This window comes from Petromyzon marinus (assembly GCF_048934315.1).
Source record: "Petromyzon marinus isolate PM22_M1 ecotype Great Lakes invasive population chromosome 85 unlocalized genomic scaffold, UKy_Petmar_22M1.pri1.0 chr85_unloc.2, whole genome shotgun sequence".
Taxonomy (NCBI): domain Eukaryota; kingdom Metazoa; phylum Chordata; class Hyperoartia; order Petromyzontiformes; family Petromyzontidae; genus Petromyzon; species Petromyzon marinus.
In genome coordinates, this window is record NW_027422647.1 from 274,416 (window position 1) to 295,172 (window position 20,757).

At 45.7% G+C, this 20,757-nt stretch overlaps 1 protein-coding gene across 1 annotated transcript; it reads right to left on the reverse strand.

Moving 5' to 3' along the window:
- Window positions 1-338: 338 nt before the first annotated feature.
- LOC116937824 (uncharacterized) lies at window positions 339-16,855 on the reverse strand. The gene is made up of 10 exons (XM_076059257.1): window positions 16,747-16,855; window positions 14,840-14,973; window positions 14,043-14,105; window positions 12,325-12,427; window positions 12,045-12,178; window positions 6,293-6,359; window positions 4,949-5,298; window positions 4,179-4,223; window positions 3,497-3,589; window positions 339-863 (listed from the first exon to the last, which is right to left on the reverse strand). Exons 1-10 carry the CDS (start codon window positions 16,760-16,762, stop codon window positions 339-341), a joined length of 1,530 nt encoding a protein of 509 aa, XP_075915372.1. The 5' UTR covers window positions 16,763-16,855.
- Window positions 16,856-20,757: the final 3,902 nt, after the last annotated feature.

Sequence of the window (20,757 nt, forward strand, 5' to 3'; positions counted from 1 at the left end):
AGTGAGTGAATGAGTGAGTGGGTGAGTGAGTGGGTGAGTGAGTGGGTGAGTGGGTGAGTGAGTGAGTGGGCGAGTAAGTAAGTGAGTGAGTGTGTGAGTGAGTGGGTGAGTGAGTGAGTGGGTGAGTGGGTGGGTGAGTGAGCGAGTGAGTGAGTGGGTGAATGAGCGAGTGAGTGAGCGGGTGAGTGGGTGAGTGAGCGAGTGAGTGGGTGAGTGAGTGAGTGAGTGAATGAGTGAGTGGGCGAGTAAGTGAGTAAGTGAGTGAGTGAGCGAGCGAGTGGGTGAGCGAGCGAGTGGATGAATGAGCGAGCGGATGAATGAGCGAGTGAGCGACCGATCTACCACAGCCTCTGCCGCTTATACTCCACAACTCCCGCATCAAACTCACCACCACCCACACCACCACCACCACCACCCACACCACCACCACCGTACTCCAAGTGGCCAGGCCCGGCAAGCCCCAGTCCACCGCCCGGCCTGCAAGTATCCACATAGTGGCCTTGCGGACGAGCGGGCGAGCGAGCGGGCGGACGAGCGGGCGGACGAGCGTGTGGACGAGCGGGCGAACGAGCGGGCGGACGAGCGGGCGGGCGGTACGAGTCTGCATAGTGGCCGCCTAACCCCTGTGAATGCTGACCCACATAGAGGCCTTCGGGCGAGGCTTCTGGTGACGGCAATACGTGTGCCGTAGGAGGAGGCGTGGCGGTGTTGGCGGTGGTGCCGGTGTTGGTGGTGCCGGTGAGGCCGGCAAGGCCGGCGAGGCCGGCGGGGAAGGTTTTGCCGAAGGCTTGAGGGTGAGGAGGTGACGGGCAAAAACGTTTACGGCGTGGTGGTGGTGGTGGTGGCGGTGGTGGTGGCTGTGGCTGTGGTTGGGGTGGGGAGGATAGAGGAATCATCATCTGTATCAGTATCATCATCAGTAGTAGTAGTATCATCATCTGTATCATCATCATCAGTAGTAGTATCATCATCAGTAGTAGTATCATCATCATCATCAGTAGTAGTATCATCATCATCATCATCAGTAGTAGTATCATCATCATCAGTAGTAGTATCATCATCATCAGTAGTAGTAGTATCATCATCACCATCTGTATCAGTATCATCATCATCAGTAGGAGTATCATCATCATCATCAGTAGTAGTATCATCAGTACAAGTATCATCATCAGTCGTAGTAGCGTCATCAGTAGTAGTATCATCATCAGTAGTAGTATCATCATCAGTAGTAGTATCATCATCAGTAGTAGTAGTATCATCATCATCAGCAACAGTATCATCATCAGTAGTAGTATCATCATCATCATCAGTAGTAGTATCATCATCAGTAGTAGTAGTAGTACCATCATCAGTAATAGTATCATCATCATCATCAGTAGTAACATCATCATCATCAGTAGTAGTATCATCATCAGTAGTATCATCATCATCATCATCAGTAGTATCATCAGTAGCATCATCATCATCATCAGTAGTATCATCATCATCAGTAGTAGTATCATCATCAAAAGTAGTATCGTCATCATCAGTAGTAGTAGTATCATCATCATCAGTAGTATCATCATCATCAGTAGTATCATCATCAGTAGTAGTATCATCATCATCATCAGTAGTAGTATCATCAGGTGAGTGTGTGTGAGCAATGATGATAGTACAACTGATGATGATACTACTACTGATGATGATACTACTGATGATGATACTACTACTGATGATGATACTACTACTGATGATGATGATACTACTGATGATGATACTACTGATGATGATGATACTACTACTGATGATCATGATGATGATACTACTACTGATGATGATGATACTACTACTGATGATGATACTACTACTGATAATGATACTACTACTACTGATGATGATACTACTACTGATGATGATACTACTGATGATGATACTACTACTGATGATGATGATGATACTACTACTGATGATGATGATGATACTACTACTGATGATGATACTACTACTGATGATGATGATACTACTACTGATGATGATATTACTACTGATGATGATGATACTACTACTGATGATGATACTACTGATGATGATGATACTACTACTGATGATAATGATGATGATACTACTACTGATGATGATGATACTACTACTGATGATGATGATACTACTACTGATGATGATGATACTACTACTGATGATGATACTACTGATGATGATACTACTGATGATGATGATACTACTACTGATGATGATACTTGTACTGATGATACTTGTACTGATGATACTTGTACTGATGATGATACTACTACTGATAATAATGATGATACTACTACTGATGATGATACTACTGATGATGATACTACTACTACTGATGATGATACTACTACTAATGATGATGCTACCGATGATGATACTACTACTGATGATAATACTACTACTGATGATGATACTACTGATGATGATACTACTACTGATGATGATACTACTACTGATGATGATACTACTGATGATGATGATACTACTACTGATGATGATGATACTACTACTGATGATGATAATACTACTGATGATACTACTACTACTGATGATACTACTACTGATGATACTACTACTACTACTGATGATGATACTGATGATGATGAAGATACTACTACTGATGATGATACTACTAATGATACTACTGATGATGATACTACTGATGATGATGATACTACTGATGATGACACTACTACTACTGATGATGATACTACTGATGATGATGACGATACTGATGATGATGATGATGATACTACTGATGATGATACTTCTACCGATGATGATACTACTACTGATGATGATGATACTACTACTACTGATGATGATACTACTACTACTGATGATGATACTACTACTGATGATGATGATACTACTGATGATGATGATACTACTACTGATGATGATGATACTACTGATGATGATGATACTACTGATGATGATACTACTGATGATGATGATACTACTGATGATGATGCTACTACTGATGATGATACTACTGATGATGATGATGATACTACTGATGATGATGATACTACTGATGATGATGATACTGATGATACTACTACTGATGATGATGATACTGATGATGATGATGATACTACTACTGATGATGATGATACTACTACTGATGATACTTCTACTGATGATGATACTATTACTACTAATGATGATGGTACTACTACTGATGATGATACTAGTGATGATGATGAAAATACTACTACTAATGATGATACTACTAATGATGATACTACTGATGATGATACTACTACTGATGATGATACTGATGATGATGATACTGATGATGATGATACTACTGATGATGATGATACTGATGATACTACTACTGATGATGATACTACTGATGATGATACTACTGATGACGATATTACTGATGATGATACTACTACTACTGATGATGATGATGCTACTGATGATGATACTGTTGATGATGATGATACTTCTACTGATGATGATTTTGTACCTGGGGTCTCCACGGGCTGGACACGGCGTGGCGATGATCAAAGGAAACTTCCTCGAGGTAGCAACGGAGAAATCCAGAGCGGCCATCAAGATCCTCAACGTGAAGAGACACAGAGAGAGAGAGTGGGTGGGTGAGTGGGTGGGTGAGTGGGTGGGTGAGTGAGTGGGTGGGTGGGTGGGTGAGTGGGTGGGTGAGAGGGTGGGTGAGAGGGTGAGTGAGTGGGTGGGTGAGAGGGTGGGTGAGAGGGTGAGTGAGTGGGTGGGTGAGTGGGTGGGTGAGAGGGTGAGTGAGTGGGTGGGTGAGTGAGTGAGTGAGTGGGTGAGTGAGTGGGTGAGTGAGTGGGTGAGTGAGTGAGTGGGTGAGTGAGTGAGTGAGTGGGTGAGTGAGTGTGTGGGTGAGTGAGTGGGTGAGTGAGTGGGTGAGTGAGTGGGTGAGTGAGTGGGTGAGTGAGTGGGTGAGTGGGTGAGTGAGTGGGTGAGTGAGTGGGTGAGTGAGTGGGTGAGTGAGTGGGTGAGTGAGTGGGTGAGTGAGTGGGTGAGTGAGTGAGTGGGTGAGTGAGTGAGTGGGTGAGTGAGTGGGTGGGTGAGTGAGTGAGTGGGTGAGTGAGTGAGTGGGTGAGTGAGTGGGTGAGTGAGTGAGTGAGTGGGTGAGTGAGTGGGTGAGTGACTATCATGAAACTTACTTCAAAATTATCATCATGGTGGCTGTCCCAGGAGAATCCAGAATCCTGTTGAGACACGGACACCGTGAACCCCACCCACCCACCCACACGGCCACCGTGAACCCCACCCACCCACCCACACGGACATCGTGAATCACAGTGAAAGTCGTACTGGGTGTGGAGAATTACAAAATCAAGCGTCAACGTGAGTGAGTGGGTGGGTGAGAGGGTGAGTGGGTGAGTGGGTGGGTGGGTGGGTGAGTGGGTGAGTGAGTGGGTGAGTGAGTGGGTGAGTGAGTGAGTGAGTGGGTGAGTGAGTGAGTGAGTGGGTGAGTGAGTGAGTGAGTGGGTGAGTGGGTGGGTGGGTGAGTGAGTGGGTGGGTGAGTGGGTGAGTGGTGAGTGAGTGGGTGGGTGAGTGAGTGGGTGGGTGGGTGAGTGAGTGGGTGGGTGAGTGGGTGAGTGAGCTGGTGAGTGAACGAGTGACTGACTGAGTGACTGAGTGACTGACTGACTGACTGACTGAGTGACTGACTGAGTCACTGACTGACTGACTGAGTGACTGAGTGACTGACTGACTGACTGAGTGACTGACTGAGTGACTGACTGAGTGACTGACTGACTGAGTGACTGACTGAGTGAGTAACTGACTGAGTGACTGACTGACTGAGTGACTGACTGACTGAGTGACTGACTGAGTGACTGACTGAGTGACTGACTGAGTGACTGACTGACTGAGTGACTGACTGAGTGACTGACTGAGTGACTGACTGAGTGACTGAGTGAAGCTCACCACAACAGCAGAGTTGGTGTAGTGTTGTGTCCGGAGCTGCTGCTGCTGCTGCTGCTGGTGTTGGTGTTGCTGGTGTTGTTGCTGGTGCTGGTGTTGTTGCTGGTGGTGGTGGTGTTGTTGGTGTTGGTGGTGGTGTTGGTGTTGCTGGCTATAGAACACTGCCGGGAGTGGACTGTCAGCACTGGGCATGAGCCCAACCAAACTCACACCACCACCACCACCACCGCCACCACCACCACCACCGCCACCACCACCACCACCACCGCCACCACCACCACCACCACCACCGCCACGTCTCAACGGAGGCGTCCGCAGAATACTGGGCAAAGAGTCGGGGAATCCAAATTCACCTGGGGGAGAGATACAGAGTGGTGGTGGTGGTGAGTGTGGTGGTGGTGGTGGTGAGTGTGGTGGTGGTGGTGGTGAGTGTGGTGGTGGTGGTGGTGGTGAGTGTGGTGGTGAGTGTGGTGGTGGTGGTGGTGGTGAGTGTGGTGGTGAGTGTGGTGGTGGTGAGTGTGGTGGTGAGTGTGGTGGTGGTGGTGAGTGTGGTGGTGGTGAGTGTGGTGGTGAGTGTGGTGGTGGTGAGTGTGGTGGTGGTGAGTGTGGTGGTGAGTGTGGTGGTGGTGGTGAGTGTGGTGGTGAGTGTGGTGGTGAATGTGGTGGTGGTGAGTGTGGTGGTGGTGGTGGTGAGTGTGGTGGTGGTGGTGAATGTGGTGGTGGTGAGTGTGGTGGTGGTGGTGAGTCTCACCATGGTGGTGGTGAGTGTGGTGGTGGTGGTGAGTGTGGTGGTGAGTCTCACCATGGTGGTGGTGAGTGTGGTGGTGGTGGTGGTGGTGAGTCTCACCATGGTGGTGGTGGTGGTGGTGAGTGTGGTGGTGGTGAGTCTCACCGTGGTGGTGGTGGTGAGTGGTGAGTGTGGTGGTGGTGAGTCTCACCATGGTGGTGGTGGTGGTGGTGAGTGTGGTGGTGGTGAGTCTCACCGTGGTGGTGGTGGTGGTGAGTGTGGTGGTGGTGAGTCTCACCGTGGTGGTGGTGGTGAGTGGTGAGTGTGGTGGTGGTGAGTCTCACCATGGTGGTGGTGAGTGTGGTGGTGGTGAGTCTCACCATGGTGGTGGTGGTGAGTGTGGTGGTGAGTGTGGTAGTGATGGTGGTGGTGGTGAGTCTCACCATGGTGGTGGTGGTGGTGAGTGTGGTGGTGGTGGTGGTGAGTGTGGTGGTGAGTGTGGTGGTGAGTGTGGTGGTGAGTGTGGTGGTGGTGGTGAGTGTGGTGGTGGTGGTGGTGAGTGTGGTGGTGAGTGTGGTGGTGAGTGTGGTGGTGAGTGTGGTGGTGGTGGTGAGTCTCACCATGGTGGTGGTGGTGAGGACGTCTCTGAGCTCCAGGTGGCTCCCCCAGTAGTGACCCAGAACGCAGCTGGGACACAGAGACAGAGACACAGAGACAGAGACACACACAGTTAGACACACAGAGACACACACAGAGACACACACAGAGACACACACAGAGACACACACAGAGACACACACAGAGACACACAGAGACTCACACAGAGACACACACAGAGACACACACAGAGACACACACAGAGACACACACAGAGACACACAGAGACACACACACACAGTCACACACACACAGACACACAGTTAGACACACACAGAGACACACACACAGTTAGACACACACACAGTTAGACACACACAGAGACACACACAGAGACACACACAGAGACACACACAGAGACACACACAGACAGACACACACAGAGACTCACACAGAGACACACACAGACAGAGACACATAGAGACACACACAGAGACACACACAGAGACACACACACACAGACACACACACACAGACACACACACACACACAGACACACACACAGACACACAGAGACACACACACACACACAGACAGAGACACACACAGAGACACAGAGACACACACAGACACACACAGAGACACAGACACACAGAGACACACACAGACAGACACACACAGAGACACGTAACAAAAAAAATACAAAGTTTTTTAAAAGTTAACAAAAAACTAAAATCGAAAAATCGAAAAAAACCTAAAAATGTATAAACATTTTTTTTAAAAATTTTACTTTTCATTTACACTTTAAAAATATATATTTCAAATAAAATAAGGTAATTAAAGATACATGTTTTGACTAGTTTGTTTATTAAAAAAAAACATCAAATTTTATTTTTTTACCAAAATTTAAGTAAAAAATTAACATTCATTTTTTTTTAAAACCCTCAACCACGTAAAAAACAAAGATACATTTTAAAAACAAAAATTTTTAAAAAAAGTTACCACATTTTTTTAAACTACCAACTACATCGAAAAAACGTTTAACAAAACAAACCTACAATTTATAAAAATAACAAAAATATAATAATTTCACTTTTTAAAAATATATATATATTTCAAATAAAATAATGTAATTAAAGATACATGTTTTGACTAGTTTGTTAATTAAATAAAAACCACATCAAATTTTAAAAAAAATTTTACCAAAAAATGTAACTAAAAAAATTAACATTAATTTTTTTTTAAAAACCCTCAACCACGTAAAAAAAGAGACACATTTTAAAAACTGAAATTTCAAAAAAAAATTTACCACATTTTTTTCAACTATCAACTACATTTAAATTAAATTACAAATAAAATTAAAAATAAAAGCATCAAAAACACACAAATGCGTTTACTTAATTCATCAATTAAATATTCTTGGTTCTTTCGGTGAAGTCGCGAAGGTGGAAAATAAAAATTAATTTTACTTTTAAATTAAATTGTTATACTCGCAATGCTTAGTAAAAAATTTTGTTCAAGCGAAAATGTTAAAACTACTTTTTTTTTACGATTTTTTTAAAAATTTGTTTTTAAGTAATAATTATGAAGTCGCAAAGATGGAAAATAAAATTAAAATATATTTTACATTTAAATTAAATTACAAATAAAATTAAAAATAAAAGCATCAAAAACACACAAATGCGTTTACTTAATTCATCAATTAAATATTCTTGGTTCTTTCGGTGAAGTCGCGAAGGTGGAAAATAAAAATTAATTTTACTTTTAAATTAAAATGTTATACTCACAATGTTCAGTAAAATGTTTTTTTTGTTCAAGCAAAAATGTTAAAACTACTTTTTTTTTACGATTTTTTTTAAAATTTATTTTTAAGCAATAATATTTATGAAGTCGCGAAGATGGAAAATAAAAAATAAAATAAATTTTACATTTAAATTAAGTTACAAATAAAATTAAAAGCATCAAAACAAAATGCGTTTTATTAACTCAGCAATTAAATATTCTTGGTTCTTTCGGTGAAGTCACGAAGGTGGGAAATTAAAATAAATTTTTACATTTCAATTAAATTACAAATAAAATTAAAAATAAAAGCATTAAAAACACCAAATGCGTTTTGTTAATTCATCAATTAAATATTCTTGGTTCTTTCGGTGAAGTCGCGAAGGTGGAAAATAAAAATTTATTTTACTTTTAAATTAAAATGTTATACTCGCAATGCTTAGTAAATGTTTTTTGTTCAAGCAAAAATGTTAAAACTACATTTTTTTAACGATTTTTTTAAAAATTTATTTTTAAGTAACAATATTTATGAAGTCGCGAAGATGGAAAATAAAATAAATAAATCTTACATTTAAATTAAGTTACAAATAAAATTAAAAGCATCAAAACGCACAAATGCGTTTTATTAATTCATCAATTAAATATTCTTGGTTCTTTCGGTGAAGTCGCGAAGATGGAAAATAAAAATAAATTTTACTTTTAAATTTAAATGTTATACTCGCAATGTTGAGTAAAATGTTTTTTTTGTTCAAGCAAAAATGTTAAAACTACATTTTTTTAACGATTTTTTTTACATTTATTTGTAAGTAACAATATTTATGAAGTCGCAAAGATGGAAAATAAAATTAAAATAAATTTTACATTTAAATTAAGTTACAAATAAAATTAAAAATAAAAGCATCAAAAACACACAAATGCGTTTTATTAATTCATCAATTAAATATTCTTGGTTCTTTCGGTGAAGTCGCGAAGGTGGAAAATAAAAATTAATTTTACTTTTAAATTAAAATGTTATACTCGCAATGCTTAGTAAATGTTTTTTGTTCAAGCAAAAATGTTAAAACTACATTTTTTTAACGATTTTTAAAAAAAAATATTTTTAAGCAACAATATTTATGAAGTCGCGAAGATGGAAAATAAAATAAATAAATCTTACATTTAAATTAAGTTACAAATAAAATTAAAAGCATCAAAACGCACAAATGCGTTTTATTAATTCATCAATTAAATATTCTTGGTTCATTCGGTGAAGTCGCGAAGGTGGAAAATAAAAATTAATTTTACTTTTAAATTAAAATGTTATACTCGCAATGCTTAGTAAAAAATTTTGTTCAAGCGAAAATGTTAAAACTACTTTTTTTTTACGATTTTTTTTTAAATTTGTTTTTAAGTAATAATTATGAAGTCGCAAAGATGGAAAATAAAATTAAAATATATTTTACATTTAAATTAAATTACAAATAAAATTAAAAATAAAAGCATCAAAAACACACAAATGCGTTTACTTAATTCATCAATTAAATATTCTTGGTTCTTTTGGTGAAGTCGCGAAGGTGGAAAATAAAAATTAATTTTACTTTTAAATTAAAATGTTATACTCACAATGTTGAGTAAAAAATGTTTTTGTTCAAGCGAAAATGTTAAAACTACATTTTTTTTACGATTTTTTTATTTGTTTTTAAGTAACAATATTTATGAAGTCACGAAGATGGAAAATATATTTTACATTTAAATTAAATTACAAATAAAATAAAAAATAAAAGCATCAAAAAACCAAAATGCGTTTTATTAATTCATCAATTAAATATTCTTGGTTCTTTCGGTGAAGTCGCGAAGATGGAAAATAAAAATTAATTTTACTTTTAAATTTAAATGTTATACTCGCAATGTTGAGTAAAACATTTTTTTTGTTCAAGCAAAAATGTTAAAACTACATTTTTTTAACGATTTTTTTAAAATTTATTTTTAAGTAACAATATTTATTAAGTCGCGAAGATGGAAAATAAAAAATAAATAAAATTTACATTTAAATTAAGTTACAAATAAAATTAAAACTAAAAGCATTAAAAAACCAAAATGCATTATGTTAATTCATCAATTAAATATTCTTGGTTCTTTCGGTGAAGTCGCGAAGGTGGAAAATAAAAATTAATTTTACTTTTAAATTAAAATGTTATACTCGCAATGCTTAGTAAATGTTTTTTGTTCAAGCAAAAATGTTAAAACTACATTTTTTTAACGATTTTTAAAAAAATTATTTTTAAGTAACAATATTTATGAAGTCGCAAAGATGGAAAATATATTTTACATTTAAATTAAATTACAAATAAAATTAAAAATAAAAGCATTTAAACACATAAATGTTAAAACTACATTTTTTTAACGATTTTTAAAAAAATTATTTTTAAGTAACAATATTTATGAAGTCGCAAAGATGGAAAATATATTTTACATTTAAATTAAATTACAAATAAAATTAAAAATAAAAGCATTTAAACACATAAATGAGTTTTATTAATTCATCAATTAAATATTCTAGGTTCTTTCGGTGAAGTCGCGAAGGTGGAAAATAAAAATTAATTTTACTTTTAAATTAAAATGTTATACTCACAATGTTGAGTAAAAAATGTTTTTGTTCAAGCGAAAATGTTAAAACTACATTTTTTTTACGATTTTTTTTTATTTGTTTTTAAGTAACAATATTTATGAAGTCACGAAGATGGAAAATATATTTTACATTTAAATTAAATTACAAATAAAATTAAAAATAAAAGCATCAAAAAACCAAAATGCGTTTTATTAATTCATCAATTAAATATTCTTGGTTCTTTCGGTGAAGTCGCGAAGATGGAAAATAAAAATTAATTTTACTTTTAAATTTAAATGTTATACTCGCAATGTTGAGTAAAACATTTTTTTTGTTCAAGCAAAAATGTTAAAACTACATTTTTTTAACGATTTTTTTAAAATTTATTTTTAAGTAACAATATTTATTAAGTCGCGAAGATGGAAAATAAAAAATAAATAAAATTTACATTTAAATTAAGTTACAAATAAAATTAAAACTAAAAGCATTAAAAAACCAAAATGCATTATGTTAATTCATCAATTAAATATTCTTGGTTCTTTCGGTGAAGTCGCGAAGGTGGAAAATAAAAATTAAGTTTACTTTTAAATTAAAATGTTATACTCGCAATGCTTAGTAAATGTTTTTTGTTCAAGCAAAAATGTTAAAACTACATTTTTTTAACGATTTTTAAAAAAATTATTTTTAAGTAACAATATTTATGAAGTCGCAAAGATGGAAAATATATTTTACATTTAAATTAAATTACAAATAAAATTAAAAATAAAAGCATTTAAACACATAAATGAGTTTTATTAATTCATCAATTAAATATTCTTGGTTCTTTCGGTGAAGTCGCGAAGGTGGAAAATAAAAATTTATTTTACTTTTAAATTAAAATGTTATACTCGCAATGCTTAGTAAATGTTTTTTTGTTCAAGCAAAAATGTTAAAACTACATTTTTTTAACGATTTTTTTAAAAATTTATTTTTAAGCAACAATATTTATGAAGTCGCGTAGATGGAAAATAAAAATTAAAATAAATTTTATATTTAAATAAAGTTACAAATAAAATTTAAAATGAAAGCATTAAAACACATAAATGCGTTTTATTAATTTTAGCAATTAAATATTCTTGGTTCTTTTGGTGAAGTCGCGTAGGTAAAAAAAAAATATGAAAAAATGTAATACAAATAATAAATTAAAATAATACATTTAAATCGTAAAAAAAATATATTAAGAAAAACCAAAAATAATATTTATGTTTTATTATTTAACATTTTCAGTTTTATAATTGTATTTTTTTTTATTTAACACTTCCTTTTCATTTAACTTTTAGTTTTTTTTTTAGTTTTCTATCCTCGTGAAAGTTTCAAGTCTACAGTTTAGCAATTTAAACAACAAAACAACATTTTTTAAAATCAAAAACCTCAGGCATCGCCCTGGACGAGGGCCGGAGCAGCGAGGACCCCGGAGCGCCCAGCTGGGCAGGCAGCGCCTCGGACGCCCCAACGGCGTCGCCCGGCAACCCGAGGACCCCAAGGAAGGGGCGGGGAGGGGCACCTGGAAAGTGGGGGAGGGGGCACGGCAACAGCCAATCAGGAGACTCCAAAAAGAATTATTAATAGAGGGTGGGGGAGGGCCATTGTGATTGGTCCCGCCCACCTTAAGGTCACCCCCGCCCACCGAAGGTCACCCGCCCACAGTACCTGGAGGTTCTCCCAGAATGCTTTGCGCCATGCAGAGCGGCGGTGACGCTGTCAAGCGCGGGGTCACGACCCCACACGGAGCTTCACCCAGAATGCCCGGCTTCTGTGGGCAGAGTGGGTGGGGTGAGTGAGTGAGTGGGTGGGTGAGTGAGTGGGTGGGTGAGTGAGTGAGTGGGTGGGTGAGTGGGTGGGTGGGTGAGTGGGTGGGTGGGTGGGTGAGTGGGTGGGTGGGTGGGTGAGTGGGTGGGTGGGTGGGTGAGTGAGTGAGTGAGTGGGTGGGTGGGTGAGTGGGTGGGTGAGTGAGTGGGTGGGTGAGTGAGTGGGTGGGTGAGTGGGTGGGTGAGTGAGTGGGTGGGTGGGTGGGTGAGTGAGTGGGTGGGTGGGTGGGTGAGTGGGTGGGTGAGTGAGTGGGTGGGTGGGTGGGTGAGTGGGTGGGTGAGTGAGTGGGTGGGTGAGTGAGTGGGTGGGTGAGTGGGTGGGTGGGTGAGTGGGTGGGTGGGTGGGTGGGTGAGTGGGTGGGTGGGTGGGTGAGTGAGTGAGTGAGTGGGTGGGTGGGTGAGTGGGTGGGTGAGTGAGTGGGTGGGTGAGTGAGTGGGTGGGTGAGTGGGTGGGTGAGTGAGTGGGTGGGTGGGTGGGTGAGTGAGTGGGTGGGTGGGTGGGTGAGTGAGTGGGTGGGTAGGTGAGTGGGTGAGTGGGTGAGTGACTGGGTGAGTGAGTGGGTGGGTGGGTGAGTGGGTGGGTGGGTGAGTGAGTGGGTGGGTGAGTGGGTGGGTGAGTGGGTGGGTGAGTGAGTGGGTGGGTGAGTGGGTGAGTGGGTGAGTGAGTGGGTGAGTGAGTGGGTGGGTGAGTGGGTGGGTGAGTGAGTGGGTGGGTGAGTGGGTGAGTGGGTGGGTGGGTGAGTGGGTGGGTGAGTAAGTGGGTGGGGTGAGTGAGTGAGTGGGTGGGTGAGTGAGTGGGTGGGTGGGTGAGTGGGTGGGTGGGTGAGTGAGTAGGTGGGTGAGTGAGTGGGTGAGTGGGTGAGTGAGTGAGTGGGTGAGTGAGTGAGTGGGTGAGTGAGTGGGTGAGTGAGTGAGTGAGAGGGTGAGTGAGTGAGTGGGTGAGTGAGTGAGTGAGAGGGTGAGTGAGTGAGTGGGTGGGTGGGTGAGTGAGTGGGTGGGTGAGTGGGTGAGTGGGTGAGTGAGTGAGTGAGAGGGTGAGTGAGTGAGTGAGTGGGTGGGTGAGTGAGTGGGTGGGTAGGTGAGTGGGTGAGTGGGTGAGTGAGTGGGTGAGTGAGTGGGTGGGTGAGTGAGTGGGTGGGTGAGTGGGTGGGTGGGTGAGTGAGTGGGTGGGTGAGTGGGTGGGTGAGTGAGTGGGTGAGTGAGTGAGTGGGTGGGTGAGTGAGTGAGTGGGTGGGTGGGTGAGTGGGTGGGTGAGTAAGTGGGTGGGGTGAGTGAGTGAGTGGGTGGGTGAGTGAGTGGGTGGGTGGGTGAGTGGGTGGGTGGGTGAGTGAGTAGGTGGGTGAGTGAGTGGGTGAGTGGGTGAGTGAGTGAGTGAGTGGGTGAGTGAGTGAGTGGGTGAGTGAGTGAGTGGGTGGTGGGTGAGTGAGTGGGTGGGGAGTGGGTGAGTGGGTGAGTGGGTGAGTGAGTGAGTGAGAGGGTGAGTGAGTGGGTGAGTGGGTGGGTGAGTGAGTTGGTGGGTGAGTGAGTGGATGAGTGGGTGAGTGAGTGGGTGACTCTCACGTTATTTGGGGGTTCGTTCCAGGGAGACGAGAGGGGTACACCACCACCACCAACCATCGCCGCCTGGAGACAGAGACCACCCAGTCAGTCACTCAGTCAGTCAGTCAGTGAGTTAGTCAGTCACCCAGTCAGTCACTCAGTGAGTTAGTCAGTCACCCAGTCAGTCACTCAGTGAGTTAGTCAGTCACCCAGTCAGTCACTCAGTCACTCACCCAGTCAGTCAGTCAGTCACTCACCCAGTCACTCACTCAGTCACTCACCCAGTCACTCACTCACCCACTCACTCAGTCACTTACCCAGTCACTCACTAAGTCACTCACTCACTCACCCACCCACTCACTCACTCACCCACCCACTCACTCACTCACTCACCCATCCACTCACTCACCCACCCACTCACTCACCCACCCACTCACTCACCCACCCACCCACCCACTCACCCACCCACTCACTCACCCACCCACCCACTCACTCACCCACCCACTCACCCACCCACCCACTCCCCCACCCACCCACTCACCCACCCACCCACCCACTCACTCACCCACCCACTCACTCACCCACTCACTCACTCACCCACTCACCAACCCACTCACCCACCCACTCACCCACCCACTCACTCACCCACTCACTCACCCACCCACTCACTCACTCACCCACCCACTCACTCACCCACCCACTCACTCACCCACTCACTCACCCACCCACCCACTCACTCACTCACCCACTCACCCACTCACTCACTCACCCACTCACTCACCCACCCACTCACCCACCCACTCACTCCGCACCATCACCTGTTGTAGCTGCTGCTGGAGGTGAGCGTGGAGGTGAGGAGTGTTGAGGTGAGGAGTGTTGAGGTGAGGGTGGAGGTGAGGGAGGGCCAGTTGCAGGAGGAGTGCAGCTACAGCCGGTCCACTCACCAGGTTACCTGCCGGGGCGAGACCAGCTCACCAACTCGCTCACCAACTCGCTCACCAACTCACCAACTCGCTCACCAACTCGCTCACCAACTCACCAACTCGCTCACCAACTCGCTCACCAACTCGCTCACCAACTCGCTCACCAACTCACCAACTCGCTCACCCATTCACTCACCAACTCACTCACCAACTCGCTCACCAACTCGCTCACCAACTCGCTCACCAACTCACCAACTCGCTCACCCATTCACTCACCAACTCGCTCACCCACTCACTCACCCACTCACTCACTCACCAACTCGCTCACCAACTCGCTCACCAACTCGCTCACCAACTCGCTCACCAACTCGCTCACCAACTCGCTCACCAACTCGCTCACCAACTTGCTCACCAACTCACCAACTCGCTCACCAACTCACCCATTCACTCACCAACTCACTCACCAACTTGCTCACCAACTCGCTCACCAACTTGCTCACCAACTCGCTCACCAACTCGCTCACCAACTCGCTCACCAACTCACCAACTCGCTCACCCATTCACTCACCAACTCACTCACCAACTTGCTCACCAACTCGCTCACCAACTTGCTCACCAACTCGCTCACCAACTCGCTCACCAACTCGCTCACCAACTCACCAACTCGCTCACCCATTCACTCACCAACTCACTCACCAACTCGCTCACCAACTCGCTCACCAACTTGCTCACCAACTCACCAACTCGCTCACCAACTCACCAACTCGCTCACCCATTCACTCACCAACTCACTCACCAACTCGCTCACCAACTCCCTCACTCGCTCACTCACTCGCTCACCCACCCACTCACCAACTCGCTCACCAACTCGCTCACCAACTCACCAACTCGCTCACCCATTCACTCACCAACTCACTTCACCAACTCACTCACCAACTCACTCACCAACTCACTCACCAACTCGCTCACCAACTCACTCACCAACTCACCCGCTCACCCACTCACTCACCAACTCACCCGCTCACCCACTCACCAACTCACTCACCCAATCACCAACTCACTCACCCACCAACTCGCTCACCAACTCGCTCACCAACTCGCTCACCAACTCACTCACTCACCCACCCTCTCACTCACCCACCCACTCACTCACCCACCCACTCACTCACCCACTCACTCACCCCCTCACCCACCCACTCACCCACTCACCAACCCACCCACTCACCCACTCACCAACCCACCCACCCACCAACTCACGCACCCACTCACCCACTCACCAACCCACCCACCCACCAACTCACCCACTCACCCACCCACTCACCCACCCACCCACTCACTCACCCACCCACTCACTCACCCACCCACCCACCCACTCACTCACCCACCCACCCACTCACTCACCCACCCACCCACCCACTCACTCACTCACCAACCCACCCACCCACCAACTCACCCACCCACTCACCCACTCACCAACCCACCCACCCACCAACTCACCCACTCACCCACCCACTCACCCACCCACCCACTCACTCACCCACCCACTCACTCACCCACCCACCCACCCACTCACTCACCCACCCACCCACTCACTCACCCACCCACCCACTCACTCACCCACTCACCCACTCACTCACCCACCCACCAACCCACTCACCCACCCACCCACTCACCCACCCACTCACCCACCCACTCACCCACCCCACCCACTTACCCACTCACTCACTCACCCACTCACTCACTCACTCACCCACTCACTCACCCATTCACTCACTCACCCACTCACCCACCCTCTCACTCACCAGCAGGAGGCTGCATGAGGAGCTGCAAGGCTGGGCTCCATGGCTCAGGCAAGAGAGGCTTCGGTATGGCCTAGTGGGGGAGAGAGACACGGGGAGGGAGAGTGGTGGGTGAGTGGGTGAGTGGGTGGGTGGGTGGGTGAGTGGGTGGGTAGGTGGGTGAGTGGGTGGGTGAGTGGGTGAGTGAGTGGGTGGGTGAGTGGGTGATTGGGTGATTGAGTGAGTGGGTGAGTGAGTGGGTGAGTGAGTGAGTGGGTGAGTGAGTGAGTGAGTGGTGAGTGGGTGGGTGAGTGAGTGAGTGGTGAGTGAGTGGTGAGTGAGTGGTGAGTGAGTGAGTGGTGAGTGAGTGGTGAGTGAGTGGTGAGTGAGTGAGTGGTGAGTGAGTGGTGAGTGAGTGAGTGGTGAGTGAGTGGTGAGTGAGTGGTGAGTGAGTGGTGAGTGAGTGGGTGAGTGAGTGAGTGGTGAGTGGGTGGGTGAGTGAGTGAGTGGGTGAGTGGGTGAGTGAGTGGTGAGTGAGTGAGTGGTGAGTGTGGTGAGTGAGTGGTGAGTGAGTGGTGAGTGAGTGGTGAGTGGGTGAGTGGTGAGTGAGTGGTGAGTGAGTGGTGAGTGAGTGTGGTGAGTGAGTGGTGAGTGAGTGGTGAGTGAGTGGTGAGTGAGTGGTGAGTGAGTGAGTGAGTGGTGAGTGAGTGGTGAGTGAGTGGTGAGTGGTGAGTGAGTGAGTGAGTGGTGAGTGAGTGGTGAGTGAGTGGGTGAGTGAGTGGGTGAGTGAGTGGGTGAGTGAGTGGGTGAGTGAGTGAGTGGGTGAGTGGTGAGTGAGTGGTGAGTGAGTGGTGAGTGAGTGGTGAGTGAGTGAGTGGGTGAGTGAGTGGTGAGTGAGTGGTGAGTGAGTGGTGAGTGAGTGAGTGGTGAGTGAGTGGTGAGTGAGTGGTGAGTGAGTGGTGAGTGTGGTGAGTGAGTGAGTGGTGAGTGAGTGGTGAGTGAGTGGTGAGTGAGTGGTGAGTGGTGAGTGAGTGAGTGGTGAGTGAGTGGTGAGTGAGTGGTGAGTGAGTGGTGAGTGAGTGAGTGAGTGGTGAGTGAGTGAGTGAGTGAGGAGTGAGTGAGTGGGTGAGTGAGTGGGTGAGTGGGTGAGTGAGTGGTTGAGTGAGTGGGTGAGTGAGTGGTGAGTGAGTGGTGAGTGAGTGGTGAGTGAGTGGTGAGTGAGTGAGTGGTGAGTGAGTGGTGAGTGAGTGGTGAGTGTGTGGTGAGTGAGTGGTGAGTGAGTGGTGAGTGAGTGGTGAGTGAGTGAGTGGTGAGTGAGTGAGTGGTGAGTGAGTGGTGAGTGAGTGGTGAGTGAGTGGTGAGTGAGTGAGTGAGTGGTGAGTGAGTGAGTGAGTGGTGAGTGAGTGGTGAGGGAGTGAGTGGGTGAGTGAGTGGGTGAGTGAGTGGGTGAGTGAGTGGTGAGTGAGTGGTGAGTGAGTGGTGAGTGAGTGGTGAGTGAGTGAGTGAGTGGGTGAGTGAGTGGTGAGTGAGTGGTGAGTGAGTGAGTGGTGAGTGAGTGGTGAGTGAGTGGTGAGTGAGTGAGTGGTGAGTGAGTGGTGAGTGGTGAGTGAGTGGTGAGTGAGTGGGTGAGTGAGTGAGTGGTGAGTGAGTGGTGAGTGAGTGGTGAGTGAGTGGTGAGTGAGTGAGTGGTGAGTGAGTGGTGAGTGAGTGGTGAGTGAGTGGAGTGAGTGGGTGAGTGAGTGAGTGGTGAGTGAGTGAGTGGTGAGTGAGTGAGTGGTGAGTGAGTGGTGAGTGAGTGGTGAGTGAGTGAGTGGTGAGTGAGTGGTGAGTGAGTGGTGAGTGAGTGAGTGGTGAGTGAGTGGTGAGTGAGTGGTGAGTGAGTGGTGAGTGAGTGGTGAGTGGGTGGTGAGTGAGTGGTGAGTGAGTGGTGAGTGAGTGGTGAGTGAGTGGTGAGTGAGTGGTGAGTGGTGAGTGAGTGGTGAGTGAGTGGTGAGTGAGTGGTGAGTGGGTGGTGAGTGAGTGGTGAGTGGTGAGTGAGTGAGTGGTGAGTGAGTGGTGAGTGAGTGGTGAGTGATGGTGAGTGAGTGGTGAGTGAGTGCTGAGTGAGTGGTGAGTGAGTGGTGAGTGAGTGGTGAGTGAGTGGTGAGTGAGTGCTGAGTGAGTGGTGAGTGAGTGGTGAGTGGGTGGTGAGTGAGTGAGTGGTGAGTGAGTGGTGAGTGAGTGGTGAGTGGGTGGTGAGTGAGTGGTGAGTGAGTGGTGAGTGAGTGGTGAGTGAGTGGGTGAGTGAGTGGTGAGTGAGTGGTGAGTGAGTGGTGAGTGAGTGAGTGGTGAGTGAGTGAGTGGTGAGTGAGTGGTGAGTGAGTGGTGAGTGAGTGAGTGGTGAGTGAGTGGTGAGTGAGTGGTGAGTGAGTGGTGAGTGAGTGGTGAGTGAGTGAGTGGTGAGTGAGTGAGTGGTGAGTGTGGTGAGTGAGTGGTGAGTGAGTGGTGAGTGAGTGGTGAGTGAGTGGTGAGTGAGTGAGTGGTGAGTGAGTGGTGAGTGAGTGGTGAGTGAGTGGGTGGGTGAGTGAGTGGGTGAGTGAGTGAGTAGGTGAGTGGGTGGGTGAGTGAGTGGGTGAGTGAGTGAGTGGTGAGTGAGTGGTGAGTGAGTGAGTGGGTGAGTGAGTGAGTGAGTGGTGAGTGTGTGGGTGGGTGAGTGGGTGGGTGAGTGGGCGAGTGAGTGAGCGGGTGAGTGGGTGGGTGAGTGAGTGGGTGAGTGGGCGAGTGAGTGAGTAGGTGAGTGGGTGGTGAGTGAGTGGTGAGTGAGTGGTGAGTGAGTGGTGAGTGAGTGGTGAGTGAGTGGTGAGTGAGTGAGTGGTGAGTGAGTGGTGAGTGAGTGGTGAGTGAGTGAGTGGTGAGTGAGTGGGTGGGTGAGTGAGTGAGTGAGTGGTGAGTGAGTGACTGAGTGAGTGAGTGGGTGAGTGAGTGGGTGAGTGAGTGAGTGGTGAGTGAGTGGTGAGTGAGTGGTGAGTGAGTGGTGAGTGAGTGGTGAGTGAGTGGTGAGTGATTGGTGAGTGAGTGGTGAGTGAGTGGTGAGTGAGTGGTGAGTGAGTGGTGAGTGAGTGGTGAGTGAGTGAGTGGTGAGTGAGTGGTGAGTGAGTGGTGAGTGAGTGGTGAGTGAGTGGTGAGTGAGTGAGTGGTGAGTGAGTGGTGAGTGAGTGGTGAGTGAGTGGTGAGTGAGTGAGTGGTGAGTGAGTGGTGAGTGAGTGGTGAGTGAGTGAGTGGTGAGTGAGTGGGTGGGTGAGTGAGTGAGTGAGTGGTGAGTGAGTGACTGAGTGAGTGAGTGAGTGGGTGAGTGAGTGGGTGAGTGAGTGAGTGGTGAGTGAGTGGTGAGTGAGTGGTGAGTGAGTGGTGAGTGAGTGGTGAGTGAGTGGTGAGTGAGTGGTGAGTGAGTGGTGAGTGAGTGGTGAGTGAGTGAGTGGTGAGTGAGTGGTGAGTGAGTGGTGAGTGAGTGAGTGTGAGTGAGTGGTGAGTGAGTGGTGAGTGAGTGGTGAGTGAGTGGTGAGTGAGTGAGTGGTGAGTGAGTGAGTGAGTAGGTGAGTGAGTGGTGAGTGAGTGGTGAGTGAGTGAGTGGTGAGTGAGTGGTGAGTGAGTGGTGAGTGAGTGGTGAGTGAGTGAGTGGTGAGTGAGTGAGTGAGTAGGTGAGTGAGTGGTGAGTGAGTGGTGAGTGAGTGAGTGGTGAGTGAGTGGTGAGTGAGTGGTGAGTGGTGAGTGAGTGGTGAGTGAGTGGTGAGTGAGTGAGTGGTGAGTGAGTGGTGAGTGAGTGAGTGGTGAGTGAGTGAGTGGTGAGTGAGTGGTGAGTGAGTGAGTGGTGAGTGAGTGGTGAGTGAGTGAGTGGGTGAGTGAGTGGGTGAGTGAGTGAGTGGTGAGTGAGTGGTGAGTGAGTGGTGAGGTGAGTGGTGAGTGAGTGGTGAGTGAGTGAGTGGTGAGTGAGTGGTGAGTGGTGAGTGAGTGAGTGTGAGTGAGTGGTGAGTGGGTGGTGAGTGAGTGGTGAGTGAG